This window comes from Scyliorhinus torazame, chromosome 15 (assembly GCF_047496885.1).
Source record: "Scyliorhinus torazame isolate Kashiwa2021f chromosome 15, sScyTor2.1, whole genome shotgun sequence".
NCBI lineage: Eukaryota > Metazoa > Chordata > Chondrichthyes > Carcharhiniformes > Scyliorhinidae > Scyliorhinus > Scyliorhinus torazame.
The window spans coordinates 195,831,412-195,847,131 of record NC_092721.1 but is presented as its reverse complement, the minus strand read 5'-3'; the positions used below and the strand labels follow the sequence as shown (position 1 = coordinate 195,847,131).

Below are 15,720 nucleotides of genomic sequence, written 5' to 3'. Positions count from 1 at the left end.
CTGTGCTCCCGTTGGGTCCCGGTTCGGCTCCAACTAGATTGTGAAATTCTCGGCCTTCGGTTGAAATCTCTCCCGGGGCCTCACCTGCTCCACATCTCAGCAACATCCTCCTGCTTACTCAAGATCTCTGCGCTTCTACAAATCTGGTCTCCTTGCGCACCTCCCGATTTCCGCTCCGCCCCCCCCCCCCCCCCCCCCCCCGCCCCCCCCCAGCCCACCCCACCTCTGATTGCCTCCCGAAAGCCTCTCTGTTCTCTACCTTGATTTCCCTCCTCAGAGATGCCCCTTTGCCTATATTTTGGTCACCTGTGCTAAGTGGGGTGAGGGGGTTTCCAGTCCATCCCAATGGTGGCATCTTCCAGTCCCGCCAAAATCAGCAGGAATTTAAACAATCGTCGCACCCTCTGCAGGAGAGCCTACCGCGGGGGGGGGGAGGCGGAATGTCACGGAGAATGTCTCTTTGTACGGGTCTTGTTGGATGTTGCCGACTGACACCCCTGTGAAACACCTCGGGAGGTTTTCTGTTTTGTGGCCCTGGCCAACTGCAAGTTGCTGTTTTCTACCGAGCCCTGGATGGATATCTGAGTGTGTGTTCTTACACAAGGTCGGAATTTCCCCCAAAATGACAAAGGCCACATTCTTCCGGCCACCCTGTGCAGGAAAAGCAGCTCGCTGCGGCGCAGAGTGGCCGGTGAAAGCCGGGAGACGCCGCTCCCGGGATCTACCCGGCCTGCAACACCTCACGCGATTCAACGCAATCTCGCGAAACGTTGCAAGAGGAATCCAGCCCACAATGGGGGGGGGGGGAATCGGTTTTTGGCAAATCTGCATATCAGAGCGAGGCAGTAAGCCTTACTCTAATGTGCAAGTTCCCGAGGTACCTGAGGCTTTGGGAATCAACCCCTTCGCCTCGGGGACCACGGGTGAGCATTGTTTGGTACTGGTCGTGGGCGCCTCCAAGGGAATCAGAGGCCGCCAGCTGCACTCTTTGGGCAGGGTGGTACCTTGGAATTTCTGGAGCCATCTAGGTACCCTGGCACTGCCAGCCTGGTAGTGCCAAGCTGGCATTTCTGTGTGCGCGATCGGGCTGGGGTATCCCTGTGTGGGTGTTGGGGGGTTGAATGGGGGGCTAGGGGACGCTCCCATGTTGCTTTCAGACTGGGGGTCGGTCGGGGATTTTGGGGGCGGGGGGCCTCTCACTACAACGGGAGTTCCGGCGAGTGGAGCTCCCACAAATGAGGCCATGTGCGGCCTCGGCCGCGCGTTACCCATTTAGGCCCCTGATTGAAAGCGAGTTGCGTTGAATAGCTATAGGTTTCTCGGCAATGTGAGTGCCGGGAAACATGTGGCTAAATGCGCTCGCTCTGGAACATTCTCCCTTTTGCGAAGACCGCGCCCAAAGAGAAAGAGCGCAATCTGGGCTTTGATCAAAATGCTTCACCGCCCACTCCCCTGCCCAACGTGAAAACCAGCCAATCTGAATCCCCCTTTCCTGAAACTGATGCCATTCAGGCGCAGTGGGCAGAGCATGGTGATGCGGCAACACCAGTGCCGCCCGAAAGTAGGCCGAGGCCCTGCAGCTTTTGACCCTCCAGAGGACGCCCACCAAGGGCATCTCAAGCATCGGGGTATGGAGGGCAACAGGCATCCTCCACCCCTGACTTTCATCCTGGGAACACACCTGGACCTAGTGGGAGGGTTCGCAAGTGTGAGGAATTGTAGGGGCACAGCATGGGCACGGGTGAGGTTAGGCGCAGGCCGTTGGGGGTCATTATCTGTTGTAACATCTGCACATTAAATATTGTTCTTCACCACCTTAACACCTCATATTCTTCAACCCTCCTTCCAGTGACAAAGCGCTTCTCCCCATCATTCGCAGTGGTAGGATACTGGCATGATTCAGTGAATCCTAGACGCTCGCCCCTAATCCCCCTTTAGAGCTAAGGAACAAAGAAATGTCGGGCTGAACCTCACTCAGACATGAGCTGGGGGGTCCGCGTGAAAATCGCTGTCAGATGTTCCCACCCCGTGGGTCATCTGAGCACTTCAATGAAGGGGAGCTGCTTTTAAATAGCTCCACAGCACGTGCTCTCATTCAAACAGGAGGATGGCGGTGAGGAGACCAGCTCCTTGATTTATGAAAGAGATCCCAGGCTGTGGAATGGAGGCGGGCTACAATATGCCCTCAGGCTGGCAGGAGGCCATCCGGAAAGGTGACAAATCCTCCCCCTCCCCGGAATGTCACTCCGATCACACATGCCTCCACCTCGCAGGGCCCCAGGGCTCAATATACCGCCGGCATCCTTTAAACCCCTCCCCCAACTCCTCATTCGCACCCCTTCCTGCTTCAGCGCAGACCAGGTGTCATCGACCTCTCAACTCTCCCAGCGCCCTGCTCACATTATCCCCGTTTGTATTTCTGCAGGAGAAGCTCGCCCACAACCGCCGCGAGTGAGAGAAAACGGGCGATGGGATGCCCGAGCTGAGGAGGCTGACTCCGTACCAGGAGAGGAGGGCCATGGCGCTCGTAGGGGAGGAGCAGGCCTGTGCTGGGAGCAAGGTGGGCTTGCGAAAGGAAAGTGAGGAACCACCGCACCGTCAACCAGATGATCTGTCTCAAGTGAGCTCTGTGGAATCCAAACCTTTGGCTAGGCTGTGTACCTTGTCCCTTGCCTTGCAGGAACATCAATCCAAGAGTCTGGCCCATGTACCAGCAGTGTCTTCCTGCCCATCCTCGACACCATCTTGGAGGATATCTCAAAGGACGACACGGATGAAGAGTCACAGCTATCAATCCACCCTCAGAGATACACACACTTCACTGGGCGAAATAAGCAGGCAGGCTTCTGGGTCACTTTCTGGTGAGCACCACACTGCTTCTGAAGGACATCAGGTGGAGGCAGGAACATTCCAGCGATCGGACAGTCGGAGGTCTGCTGGACCCTGGGATCCAGCTGTGCCCCCAGCCAGGTGCCGTGCCTTTGGATCCGTTCAGCTCTCAGCTCCTGGAGCAGCAAAAGGCAGGGCCGGGATACCAGGAGGGGGTGTCAGTAACACTACTGCGACTGCAAGGCCGAATGGGGGAGTCCCAAAGCCTTTTGTCACAGGAGATGTTGCCGGTGATGCGTGGCACTCAGGGCAATGCTGCAAGGGTGCCGTCCTCAATGGAAAGCCTGGGACAAGGCGTCAGATCCATGACGGGAGAACTCCGAAGCATGGCTCAATCTCTGAGGCTGCGGGCTTGAACCACATGATTCAGACAATGGCGGGTCTCCAAGGCTGGTAACGCCAGATGATGTTGAAGCCTCTGTAACTCACTCCAGCTGTCTCTCCATTCCATGGATATTCCAGGTGCTCACAAGCACCTGGAGGGAGGGGGAGTGGCTGGATCCCATCCTGGGACCTTCCACCCAGGAGAGCTTGGGAGTGACCAGCCAATCTGAATACCCCTTTCCTGAAACTGATGCCATTCAGGCGCGGTGAGCAGAACATGGTGATGCGGCAACACCAGTGCCGCCCGAAAGTAGGCCGGGGCCCTCCAGGTTTTGGCCGTCCAGAGGAAGCCCACCAAGGGCATCTCAAACAGTAGGGCGTGGAAGGCAACCGGCATCCTCCACCCCTGACATTCATCCTGGGAACACATCTGGACTTAATGGGAGGGTTCGCAAGTGTAAGGAATTGTAGGGGCACAGCATGGGCACGGGTGAGGTTAGGCACAGGCAGTTGTGGGTCATTATTTCTTGTAACATCTGCACATTAAATATTGTTCTTCACCACCTGAACACCTCACATTCCACAACCCTCCTCCCAGTGACAAAGCGCTTCTCCCCATCATTCGCAGTGAAAGGATACTGGCATGATTCAGTGAACCCTGGACCCTCGTCCCTAATCCCCCTCTTGAGCGAAGGGACAAAGGAATGTAGGGCTGAACCTCACTCAGACATGAGCCGGGGGGTTCCGCGCTCTGGCAACAGAAGTCATAAGCAATAAGCAACAACTGAGGAACATCACAGACAACTCCCCAGATACTCCTGGGCCCACTCCTCCAGCCTCCTGGCGCTGAGCAGTGGACTCTGTCCCCTTGGACTTCCTGCTGCTAGCCGGAGACAGATGTGCCCACCTCCTTCCTGGACGTCTGGATCCCATTCATAAAAAGCAGTAGTAATTCGCGCCATACTGGTGGGTGGGAAGATTCAATGAGGGCTGACGATGTAATGTAAACCAGGCTGAGTACATTAGAATGGATTCAAATTCATGTAAGTCGGGTTTTCACCCTTACTGGGTGTGAACCTGATCCCGTCATCATGGAGGTCCTGGGAAGATAGTGTTCCGAAATCTCGCCGATGCAAATCCCGTTTTTGGTCTCTTCCCAGATTTAGCAGCCATCACGGGATTTGAGTCTGTGGCTAACACAGCCGCTAAATCCTGCCCATGATTTTTGGGTAAGACCTTTCATTGGTTCCCAACCCTCAATTTTCCTGTCAACCACATGATGGACAATGAATTGCTCACGATGAGGTTGGAAAGGCCTGTTCGGCATTCCCACTGCCTTGATGTTTTTGAGCTCCATGCAACAGCTGTCCATGGGGGGGGGGGTGGGGAGAGAAAAAATAGTCAGGCAAATTATTATCAAAATGAAAAGCAGATTCAAAATGTGTCTGGGCAGAGAGATCGGGTGCCTTTGTTCATGAATCGCAGAAAGTCGGTATACAGGTACAGCATGTAATTAAAAAGGCAAATGGGATGTTAGCGTTTATTACAAAAGGACTGCATATTAAAAGTAGTGAAGTGTTGTTGCAATTGTATGGGGTGTTGGTGAGACCACATCTGGAGTATTGTGTCCAGTTTTGGTCTCCTTATTTGAGGAAGGATGTGGTGGCATTGGAGGCAGTTCAGAGGCTGTTCAGCAGATTGATTCCGGGGATAATGGGGTTGATGTACGAGGAGAGATTAAACAGTTTGGGCTCATACTCGCTGGAGTTTAGAAGGATGAGAGGGGATCTGATCGAGGTATATAAAATACTAAAAGGGATTGATAAAGTAAAAGTAGACCAAATGTTCCCCCTTGTGGGGCAATCTAGAACGAGAGGTCACAGATATTGGTTGAGAGACAGTAGATTTAAAACTGAGATGAGGAGGAACTACTTCTCGCAGAGGGTGGTGAATTTGTGGAACTCGCTGTCCCATAGTGCGGTGGAATCTGAATCATTAAATGGTTTCAAGAAGGAGATAGATATATTACTGATTTTTAAAATGAGTTAAAGTGATATGGGGAGGTGGATTTGAGACCAGGATGAGATCAGCCATGATCTGATTGAATGACGGAGCAGCTCGAGGGGCTGAATTGCTGATTTTTGCTCCTAATTCCTATGTTCCTATAACACATGGGCCTGTAGACATTTCTTTCAAAAAAATAGCTCACTTTCAGCTTTCTGTATAACTTGCTTTTAACAACCCTAATTACTGGTGCATTTTGCTACAGGTTTGTGTTCTAATGGATCGACAGGGCAGCGTGAAGAGAATTCAGAGACTCCTCATTACTCCAGCCCAGTGTTTCAGAGTCGCCATCTTATTTGATTGTTCAACTTAATTGGATTGCGCATTTCAACAACATTGGACTCTCAGCTCTTGTCTATTGGGATTACCTCTTTGCTTGCCATATTTGTGTTATGTCCATAAGAGCACGTCCATGTGTAAGGGCACCTCTGATGTTGAGCACTGCTTTAGATTTTCTTTCACTCGGCCTTTAACCCTGAGGGAAATGAAGGATTTCCACTTCATTGGAGTCTGTACCCGATCTTTCTTGAGAAAGACGCCCATTCAGGCTTTTAGGTTGCTTATTCATTCACAATTGAATCTTATAACCTCATTCCAAATCTTCACTGTCCCCATTCCAACGTTGCTTATTCCTTTCGGTTTTGCTACTGTGGCCATTACTCCTTTGATCCGTCGTTTCCAACGCCTCCCAACCCCAAATGTCGCTGGACTAGTCAAGACACTGGGCTAATGCTCTAGGGCCTTGAGTTCATATCCCACCATGCCAGCAATTAATTTATTCAATTTTTAAAAATGAATTTAGCGTAACCAATCCATTTTTCCCAATTCAGGGCAATTTAGCGTGGCCAATCCACCTGACCTGCACATTTTTGGGTTGTGGGGGCGAAACCCACTCAAACACGGGGAAAATGTGCAAACTCCACACGGACAGTGACCCAGGGCCGGGATCGAACCTGGGACCTCGGCTAACCACTGTGCCACCGTGCTGCCCCTTAATTTATTCTTATAAAAAATAAATCTTGAATCTAAAGATAGTCTCAGTCATGGTGACCACTACCATTATCGATTGTTCTAAAAGCCCATCTGGTTCACCATTGTGTCTTGAGAGAAGGAAATCTGCCGCCCTTACCTGCTCGGGCCTATGTGCGGCTCCAGACTCACAGCAATGTGGTTGACTCTGAGCTGCCCCTCTGAAATGGCCGAGCAAGTCACTCAGTCCAAGTGGGGCAGCATGGTAGCATTGTGGATAACACAATTGCTTCACAGCTCCAGGGTCCTAGGTTTGATTCCGGCTTGGGTCACTGTCTGTGCGGAGTCTGCACATCCTCCCCGTGTGTGCGTGGGTTTCCTCCGGGTGCTCCGGTTTCCTCCCACAGTCCAAAGATGTGCAAGTTAGGTGGATTGGCCATGCAAAATTGCCCTTAGTGTCCAAAATTGCCCATAGTGTTGGGTGGGGTTGCTGGGTTATGGGGATAGGGTGGAGGTGTGGACCTTGGGTAGGGTGCTCTTTCCAAGAGCCGCTGCAGACCCGATGGGCCGAATGGCCTCCTTCTGCACTGTAAATTCTATGAAATCTATGAAGTACAATTAGGGATGGACAACAAATGCTGGCCTCGCCAGTGAAGCACAGCCTACCCCCCCCATGAAAGAATAAGGAAAATGTCACCTGTCCAATATGCACTTCAGTTTCCCTCCATCTTCATTGAGCTGAATCTAAAATCTTTGTCACAAAAATCTTTGCAACAAAGCATTCTTTCTCAAAGGTCTCAAACCAGCGCTACCCCTCACCCATCATGCGTCAGCCATGGGTTAGTTGGCAGAACTTGGCTCTTTGCGTCAGAAGATCGTGAGTTCATGTCCCCTTCCAGGGTCCTGAGCAGGCGATTGAAGCTGACGTTTTGGGTACTGCTGCCTTTGAGGTGCGATGGGAATCCCAGGCCTCTGTCTTCCCTCCCAGGTCGATGTTATTGGGGAGCATTGGGGTTACCCCTGGCCCAGCATTTATCTTTCAACCGGCATAATCGAAAAAAAAAAAAAGAGCCGATCTGGTCAGTTGTTGTTTGTGGGATCTTGCTGTGTCCAATATTAACACCTGCATTTCCCACATCACAGCAGAGACCACGGGCGGGATTCTTCGGCCTCCCAGCCGCCATTGAAGCTGCCCCAAACGGCAGGGAAACCCACGGGCGGGGGCGGTCTGCCAGCGGGACCAGAGAATCCCGCCGCCTACAGACATCCGGAGAATTCAACCCCACTTTTCAAAATAAGCGCTGTAAAGTGTTTTGGGACGTTCCGAGGCTATAACAGGCGTTATATAAATGTCAGTCTTTCTTCCTTAACCCTCCCCACCATCCTTAGTTGTTTATAACTCAAGCCTGGCATCGCTTAGCCGCCATTTCTTGATTCACGTCGTCTTCTCTCCTAAGAGTCCTGGGATTAGTGATGCCCCGCATTGTTCTGGGCCAAGATTTCTGGACATCATGTAATATATATGTGGCAATCCTGACGGAGGCACCTGAAGTATTCCAGGTTCCCTCTGTCTTGTCAAGGTGGATGGCATGGCATGCTGGCCATAGCGCTGGAAGACTGACGATTCACTGCGAACCTTCGCCTCTCATTGCTCTGAAAGAGTTGAGTGAGGAACTCAGATTCTGTTTTCTGATCCCGAAGATTCCAGTCAGCCTGCTCAAAAAGCCGGACCGGTCTCGTGGTCGGACAATACTGGCAAATGCAAATGTTTACCACTATTACTTTTAATGGGCCCGACTGGACTTCATCCTTTGCTGGATACTGTTCGAATGTTTTTTTACACTTCCATTGACAGCCCGGCCCCGTGGTGAACTCAAGTCTTCTTTTTCTGTTGTGGTTGGTTATTTTAACGTGGCAGGACCCTTGTTTGATAAAGTTGGAGGTTTAAAGAAATCCTTGACTTCTATTTTTGTGCGTCTAAATTGCTAACTGCTTGATTGTTCTTTTTTTGGGAAACCTGTGCTTAAAAAAAAGACCAACCTCTTGCCGCCGACCTTCTTGACCTTCTGGCGGAGAGGGCCGTTTTGTCACCTCTTTCTTTTTTTCAGATGGTACTATTGATTCGCAATGGCAAAGCCTCTCTCGAACTCAAAGCTTTTATTACACTAACTTAATCTAATACTGAGATTTTTTTTTTTTTCCGGACAATTTTTTTTTTTCTCTCTTTTAATGAATGTTCAGCGTCTTTTTTGGGGGCAAACCTTTTGCTGTTTTTTTGAATTCTCTTTTTCCCTTTGTTGTCCTCATCTTTTTTCTTGAACCTAGGAGCCAACACAAAGAAACACGCTGATGATATAACCAGTAATGATGGTGGCGAAGATGAAGGTATTTTTTTTGTGCTCGACCCTCCCCACACGCATCCCCCCCCCCCACCCGATGCATGAGAACCAACCTTTCGACGTTTTTCCAACCCATTTTTTTTCTTTCTTTACTTAAGCCATGCACAATCCGTGTGCACCCTGAGGTTTTTTTACTCTCTTTTTTTCTTCATCCCAAATGCTGACTTGCTTCACAGAATAAACCTCCATTGTGGTAGATGGGCGGGGGGCATTTTGCGATAAGTGAATGGGGTTTCTTTATGCCACGCAGTATGCTGTTCCTCCTTTGTGGTCCTCTCCCTTTCAGATATTCCACTTCACTCTGTGGCAGGCCTCTGCGGCTACCACCCCGTGCCCCCTCCCTCACACACCTCATGACCCCTCCCTCTGGTACCTCACCTCTCCGAGCCTACACAAGAGGTGCCAGTGGGCTATCTGACCACATGGGGATCACACTTCGGGCCCCCCATGTGTGTTCTACAGGCATTACATTTGAGAAAGAGTTATCCAAATGGGGGGCACCCCTGCCTGTGGGAGACGTTTCCCCCTTCCTGGCTTTGAGACATGGATACCAGACAAACCCCGACTGGCACCCTGTCTGATGGTGGTGGTGGCGGTGGGTGGGGCGGTATCGGACCTGGCATTCTCCTGGTCCATTCTCTCAATTCCTTCCACATTGAGCAGCAGTCACGGGCTAAGCCATGTGGGGAAAAGCTCCGAAGGTTGAGTTCACAGAATTTCCATGTCCTCGGCATACCAAAGTGAAGACCATGGCATCGACGACGTTGAGGATAACGTCTTCAGGTTGCTCCATTCATCGTGACAAAGTGACATAGATTAAATCTGGGGAGGATTGGTGCCTAATGCATGAACCCCATTTCAATCTTCTACATGTCATGAAAGTGCAACAATCCGTCTCATTGGAAGAATGATCAGGGAAAGGTTCAGGTTGCATTTGGAATTTGGAGGCATGTATGGACCATATTAGCCCATAAAGAATGCTGTGAATCCATTGAGCATTAGCAGTTTGATCCTCCTGTTAAATCCATCATATATCATTACAAGAGATGTGTGTGTTGTGTGTGTGTTTGAGTGAGTGCGTGCGTGTGTGGGTGCGTATGTGTGTGTATGTAAGTATGCACTTATACTATGTATCCACGCCTGTGTTTTAGTGGCTAAATGTATCCGAGGCCAAACCTTATGTATTTTCTTACAGATATTCATGATAATGGCCCTAAGCCAGTTATGGTCTACATTCATGGTGGCTCCTACATGGAAAGCACTGGCAACCTCATCGATGGTAGCATTCTGGCAAGTTACGGAAATGTCATTGTCGTAACGCTCAACTACAGGCTCGGGGTTTTAGGTGAGTGACTGGATCAGTTTCAATATTTACCGATTGATGGGATTCGCAACGTGTTGACTTTCGATGACTGCTTGTTGTTTCAAAAGAATGATAATCCACCTTGCGTTGCTTTTTGGGGGGTCATGGGTTCGCCCGTCAATGTCTTGCATCGCTAGCTTCTCACACAATGTTTAGGCTCCTCTGTGAAGGTGAATCGGTTTCCTAGGCTGACATGGCTCCACTGTTACGTCTCTGGCTGTGAGTGTGACCCTCATTCCCGGTTGTAGGGCAACAATTCCTGGGCATCTGCCAAGATCATTCGGCAGTCGTCTGCTGAGGAATGACACATTGTTCCCTTCTTCTCATGGCATGTTGGTGACCCTGTAGCCCAATGCAAGTAATGTGGGGAGAAATGCACTGGAGCAAGAGTATTGTATCGGTATCTTTCCACACCGTAAATGTTTCAATTTCCTAAAATGCCAATGCACTGTATTCAGAATATTATATGTCACTTTGAACAAAACATCTGTGGGGGTGGGACGGTTTCTCCTGTTGTAATGTGCTTCAGGTGATTGTATTTGTGCAGATGTTTTTCTGTTCGACAATTCTAGATTGTTTAAAAGAGAAGCTCGTTGTCGAAGCTTTTCATCTCATCAGGACAAACAAAAGAATGCCAAATTTTAAGCATTCACAACAGTTTACACTACAAGAGAAAAGGGTTAGGGTGAGGGTTGGCAGGTCAACTCTGATTGGCTGAAGCGTTCCCATTGTTGAATGCAATGGGGAACCGTAGATTCCCCAAGCTCTCAGCTAATTGAAAAACGTTGCAAGGCTTGAACATATTCCTTTTGTTTGCAGAGATCAGGCCCGTTGTTGTTAATGCATGTCGCTTCGGGCAAAATTGTTGTTCTCGTTTGAAATTGGCTTCCTTGCATTTGTCCTGATGAGTGAAAGATGAAAAACTTTGACAACATGTCTCTCTTTTCAGCAATATTCAAATTCCAGATTCTGCGATTGCAATGTTTGTTGAAAAAATGAATGGAGGGGGTGGTATGACTTCACCTTGGCTGGTATTGCAAAATCGATGGTAGTGAATCAGCCTGGAGTGCCTTTTACCTTTTCTGATAAAAAAAATGGGTCCATTGACCCCAAGTGGAATTTTAATGCTGATTGTCAGTTTATTATCTGAACATAGAACTTCGAACATAGAACATACAGTGCAGAAGGAGGCCATTCGGCCCATCGAGCCTGCACCGACCCACTTAAGCCCTCACTTCCACCCTATCCCCGTAACCCAATAACCCCTCCTCACCTTTTTTGGTCACTAAGGGCAATTTATCGTGGCCAGTCCACCTGACCTGCATGTCTTTGGACTGTGGGAGGAAACCGGAGCACCCGGAGGAAACCCACGCAGACACGGGGAGAACGTGCAGACTCCGCACAGACAGTGATCTAAGCCGGGAATCGAACCTGGGACCCAGGCGCTGTGAAGCCACAGTGCTATCCACTTGTGCTACCGTGCTGCCCTACCTCCTGCTTAGACCTGGCGCCCAAGGCTAATTGAGTCCCGATATGTCTTACATATGTTTATGACGCTGCAACCCCACCCAATCCACCACACTCCTAAAATCAGTTCTGGGCCTGAAAATCAATATAATCTTACTTTAACCAGAACCGTGGGCAGCACGGTAGTACAGTGGTTAGCACTATGGCTTCCCAGCACCAGGGTCCCAGGTTTGAATCCAGGCTTGGGTCACTGTCTGCACTTAGTTTGCAGGTTCTCCCCGTGTCAGCGTGGGTTTCCTCCGGGTGCTCCGGTTTCCTCCCACAAGTCCCGAAAGACGTGCTTGTTAGGTAATTCGGACATTCTGAATTCTCCCTCTGTGTACCCGAACAGATGCTGGAATGTAGCGACTAGGGGCTTTTCACAGTAACTTCATTGCAGTGTTAATGTAAGCCTACTTGCGACAATAAAATTATTATTATAAGTTATAAGTATGACTGGCCACTAACACGACTATCTCCCAACTCCCCCAGGTACAGAGTCACATGGTAGATTTACACGGCCTCCTGCTGGTCAGATGTTGTGTACATCATTATAATCATGATTGCATTATATACATGATGTGGCAACTAGGGGCTTTTCACAGTAACATCATTTTCCCAGGGTTGAAGGGTCAATTACGAGGGGGAATTGGTTTAAGGTGCGAGGGGCAAGATTTAGAGGAGATGAACGAGGCAAGTTTTTTACACAGAGGGTAGTGGGTGCCTGGAACTCGCTGCCGGAGGAGGTGGTGGAAGCAGGGACGATAGTGACATTTAAGGAGCATCTTGACAAATACATGAATAGGATGGGAATAGAGGGATACCCAGGAAGTGTGGAAGATTTTAGTTTAGACGGGCAGCATGGTCGGCACGGGCTTGGAGGGCCGAAGGGCCTGTTCCTGTGCTGTACTTTTCTTTGTTTTTTGTTCTTTGCAGTGTTAATGTAAGCCTACTTGTGACAATAAAGATTATTAGAAAAAAAGAAGAGGATATTCCTACCTCCCGAGACAAATCGTTTGGAGTTTAGTCAACTGTGGCTTGAGTTGAACCCATTATTGAATTGACATGTGGTATAGGTGGAAGTTCAGTTGTGATCTGCTCATCGCCAATCAAACCCATTGCAAACATTAAAGTCTGCAGCCTCATCGCAAAAGAATAAGAATCCCTCTAACAGCTGTGTGCATCGATGAGCAAAATAATTTCATGGCAACGCATCTTCTGTATGTCCAGTACAATCATAAGCATTCATTTTTTTAAGATCATGGCTATAGTTTACCAGAGTTCCTCTGACATTTACGCACACATTGGGTAGGATTTTCCATCCCCCTCGCAGTGTATTGGCCCGTGGCGGAATCTTCTGTCCCCACTGGTGTCGACAGGGTTTTAATGCCCCGCATCCTCCACCGCTGGGGAACATGCCACGGGACGGGGGGGGGGGGGGGGTTCAACATCAGCGGGACTGGAAGATCCCTCCAGCAGGAAAGGATACAACATTTTGGCCAATATGGTCAGAGAAATGTCTGTACCCCAGTGTGTCTTCTGTGCACCCGGTTCTGCACTTGAATTATTGCGGTAAAGGAAAAGGTTTGAAGTGAACAGATGGCAAAGGGAAGCCTCCGGCCTTCAGAGGCTTCCCTGTCAGATTAATGTTGGCTATGGCCCCATCCACAGAGATCTTTTTATGGATAGTTGCGCACCCCTAGCTGTAAGGCTGTCACTCTATCACGACTGATGTGCTCGCTCCCAGCAAGCTCCTCATCAGAGGCCTTCCATGACAAAACCTTTATGATCTAACCTCGCCACAAGAACAAAGCCAAAACAAGTCGCCTTGGTTATCATTATAGAATCAAAGAATTTACAGTGCAGAAGGAGGCCATTCGGCCCATTACGTCTGCACCGGCCCTTGGAAAGAGCATCCCACTTAAGCCCACACCTCCACCCTCTCCCCGTTACCCAGTAACCCCACCGAACCTTTTTTTTGGACACTCAGGGCAATTTAGCACGGCCAATCCACCTAACCTGCACATCTTTGAACTGTGGGAGGAAACCAGAGCACCCGGAGGAAACCCGCGCAGACACAGGGAGAACGTGCCGACTCCGCACAGGCAGTGACCCAAGCCGGGAACCGAACCTGGGACCTTGGAACTGTGAAAGAACTGTGGTAACCACTGTGTTGCCGTGTTATAACGAGTTCTCTGATGCTTTCCCTCCTATTAGGCGTTAAATCAGGAGTATGGGAATTTTGCATGTTACAAATGGTGGATCTCACTTTCTGCAGGGAATTGGCTCATTATTAAATGGGATGTACATGGTTGTATAACAGGAAATCCGATGGACTCAAGCTGCTTTGATTATTTTAGATCTCACAGCCATTTCAGGCTTGGTTTGAACCTTGATTCCTTTTGATTGGACCCTAGCTGTGATTGTCATCCATAATAAACCTTTGTAACTACCTCCAGGTAGAAGTACCAAAGAGTGTTGTCACAAACCTGATTACAAGAGAATTATGGAGCTGATAGTAGATGACTTATGTTGGTTCTTTAGGTCCATGTGAATAATAGCTTCATTTACACTCACACATTATTCTACGCTTTTGATGGATAAGGTGTTTAGCACTCATAATGTGAAGGTAAAGAAGTTTATCACCCATACTCCCTGTGTTGCTACTGAAGTGTGTTTTTCCTTCACGAGATGTTTTCGACAGCAACTCCTGGAGCATTAAAAGTTGTTTGAGGTCAAGATGTGAAATCTGGGGCGGGAGTCTCCAATAATGGGGCTATGACCCAACGCCCGCGAGAAAACGGGCGTGAATCACTTTTATACGCCGCCTGCTGGGCAGAGCCAGCAGGCAGTGATTTACCATGGTATCTGTACTATACGGGCGGTGCCGTAATACATACAATATATCACTAGTGGTGTTTACCACATCCCTGCTTCCACCACCTCCTCCGGCAACGAGTTCCAGGCACCCACTACCCTCTGTGTAAAAAACTTACCTCGTACATCTCCTCTAAACCTTGCCCCTCGCACCTTAAACCTATGCCCCCTAGTAATTGATCCCTCTACCCTGGGAAAAAGTCTCTGACTATCCACTCTGTCTATGCCCCTCATAGTTTTGTACACCTCTATCAGGTCGCCCCTCAACCTCCGTCGTTCCAATGAGAACAAACCGAGTTTACTCAACCGCTCCTCATAGCTAATGCCCTCCATACCAGGCAACATCCTGGTAAATCTCTTCTGCACCATCTCTAAAGCCTCCACATCCTTCTGGTAGTGTGGCGACCAGAATTGAACACTATAAGAAGTAGGCCCCCCCTCAGATCATGCGCGCCTACCAATCGGTGGCCCCCAATCGTGGGCCTGGCCGTCATGGATGCCCCCCCCCCCCCATTGATGGATCCCCCCGCCCCCCCCCCCCCCCCCCCCCCCCTCACCAGGACGGCCACCACAGCCGCGACTCCGAGCTCTTGCTGGGTGGAACCATCCGTGAACCACGCTGGCGGGAATTCGGAAGCTCGTCCGCGGAGAATCAGCGTGGGGATCTCTTTCAACGGCCCCTGACCGGCGCCACGTTGACCACGTGCTTTGTGATCATAGAATTTACAGAGCAGAAAGAGGCCATTCGGCCCATCGAGTCTGCACCGGCCCTTGGAAAGAGCACCCTAACTAAGCCCACATCTCCACCTTCCCCCCGTAACCCCACCCAACTTTTGTGGACACTAAGGGCAATTTATCATGGCCAATCCACCTAACCTGCACATCTTTGGACTGTGGGTGGAAACCGGAGCGCCCGGAGGAAACCCACGCAGACACGGGGAGGACGTGCAGACTCCGCACAGACAGTGACACAAGCTGGGAATCGAACCTGGGACCCTGGAGTTGTGAAGCAACTGTGCTAACCACCGTGCTACCGTGCTTCCCACGGTGTTGATTGGCTCAATGCATGTTGGAATAAGGTAGTGTGAACCTGATGAGAACAGTCAATGGTCGGAAGTGGTTGCACCATGTAATGAGGCTTGGGGAGAGGGGGTGGGGGGGGTGGGGGGGGGTGTGGTTCCCTCTGGATTGGACACCATGTGCTGCATGGAGACACAAACACCCCACTATCCACAACAGATTTGCTGAAAGCCCCTCCCAAGGCACCCCCGCCGTACCTAACTGACCCGGCGAGCCTGCCCCATGGAGCTTCTTCTCCAGGTTCCATCA

The 15,720-nt window shown here is 50.0% G+C and overlaps 1 protein-coding gene across 4 annotated transcripts in view; it reads left to right on the top strand.

Moving 5' to 3' along the window:
* nlgn4xa (neuroligin 4 X-linked a) overlaps nucleotides 1–15,720 on the top strand; it is a 322,177-nt gene that overhangs the window by 109,126 nt on the left and 197,331 nt on the right. For 3 of the 4 annotated variants that reach the window (XM_072477358.1, XM_072477360.1, XM_072477359.1), the window contains exons 3-4: nucleotides 8,572–8,631; nucleotides 9,841–9,990. In XM_072477358.1, coding sequence (XP_072333459.1) covers nucleotides 8,572–8,631; nucleotides 9,841–9,990 — 210 coding nt within the window. The remainder of the gene's footprint in view (nucleotides 1–8,571; nucleotides 8,632–9,840; nucleotides 9,991–15,720) is intronic. The other variant, XM_072477361.1, reaches the window with a different exon arrangement.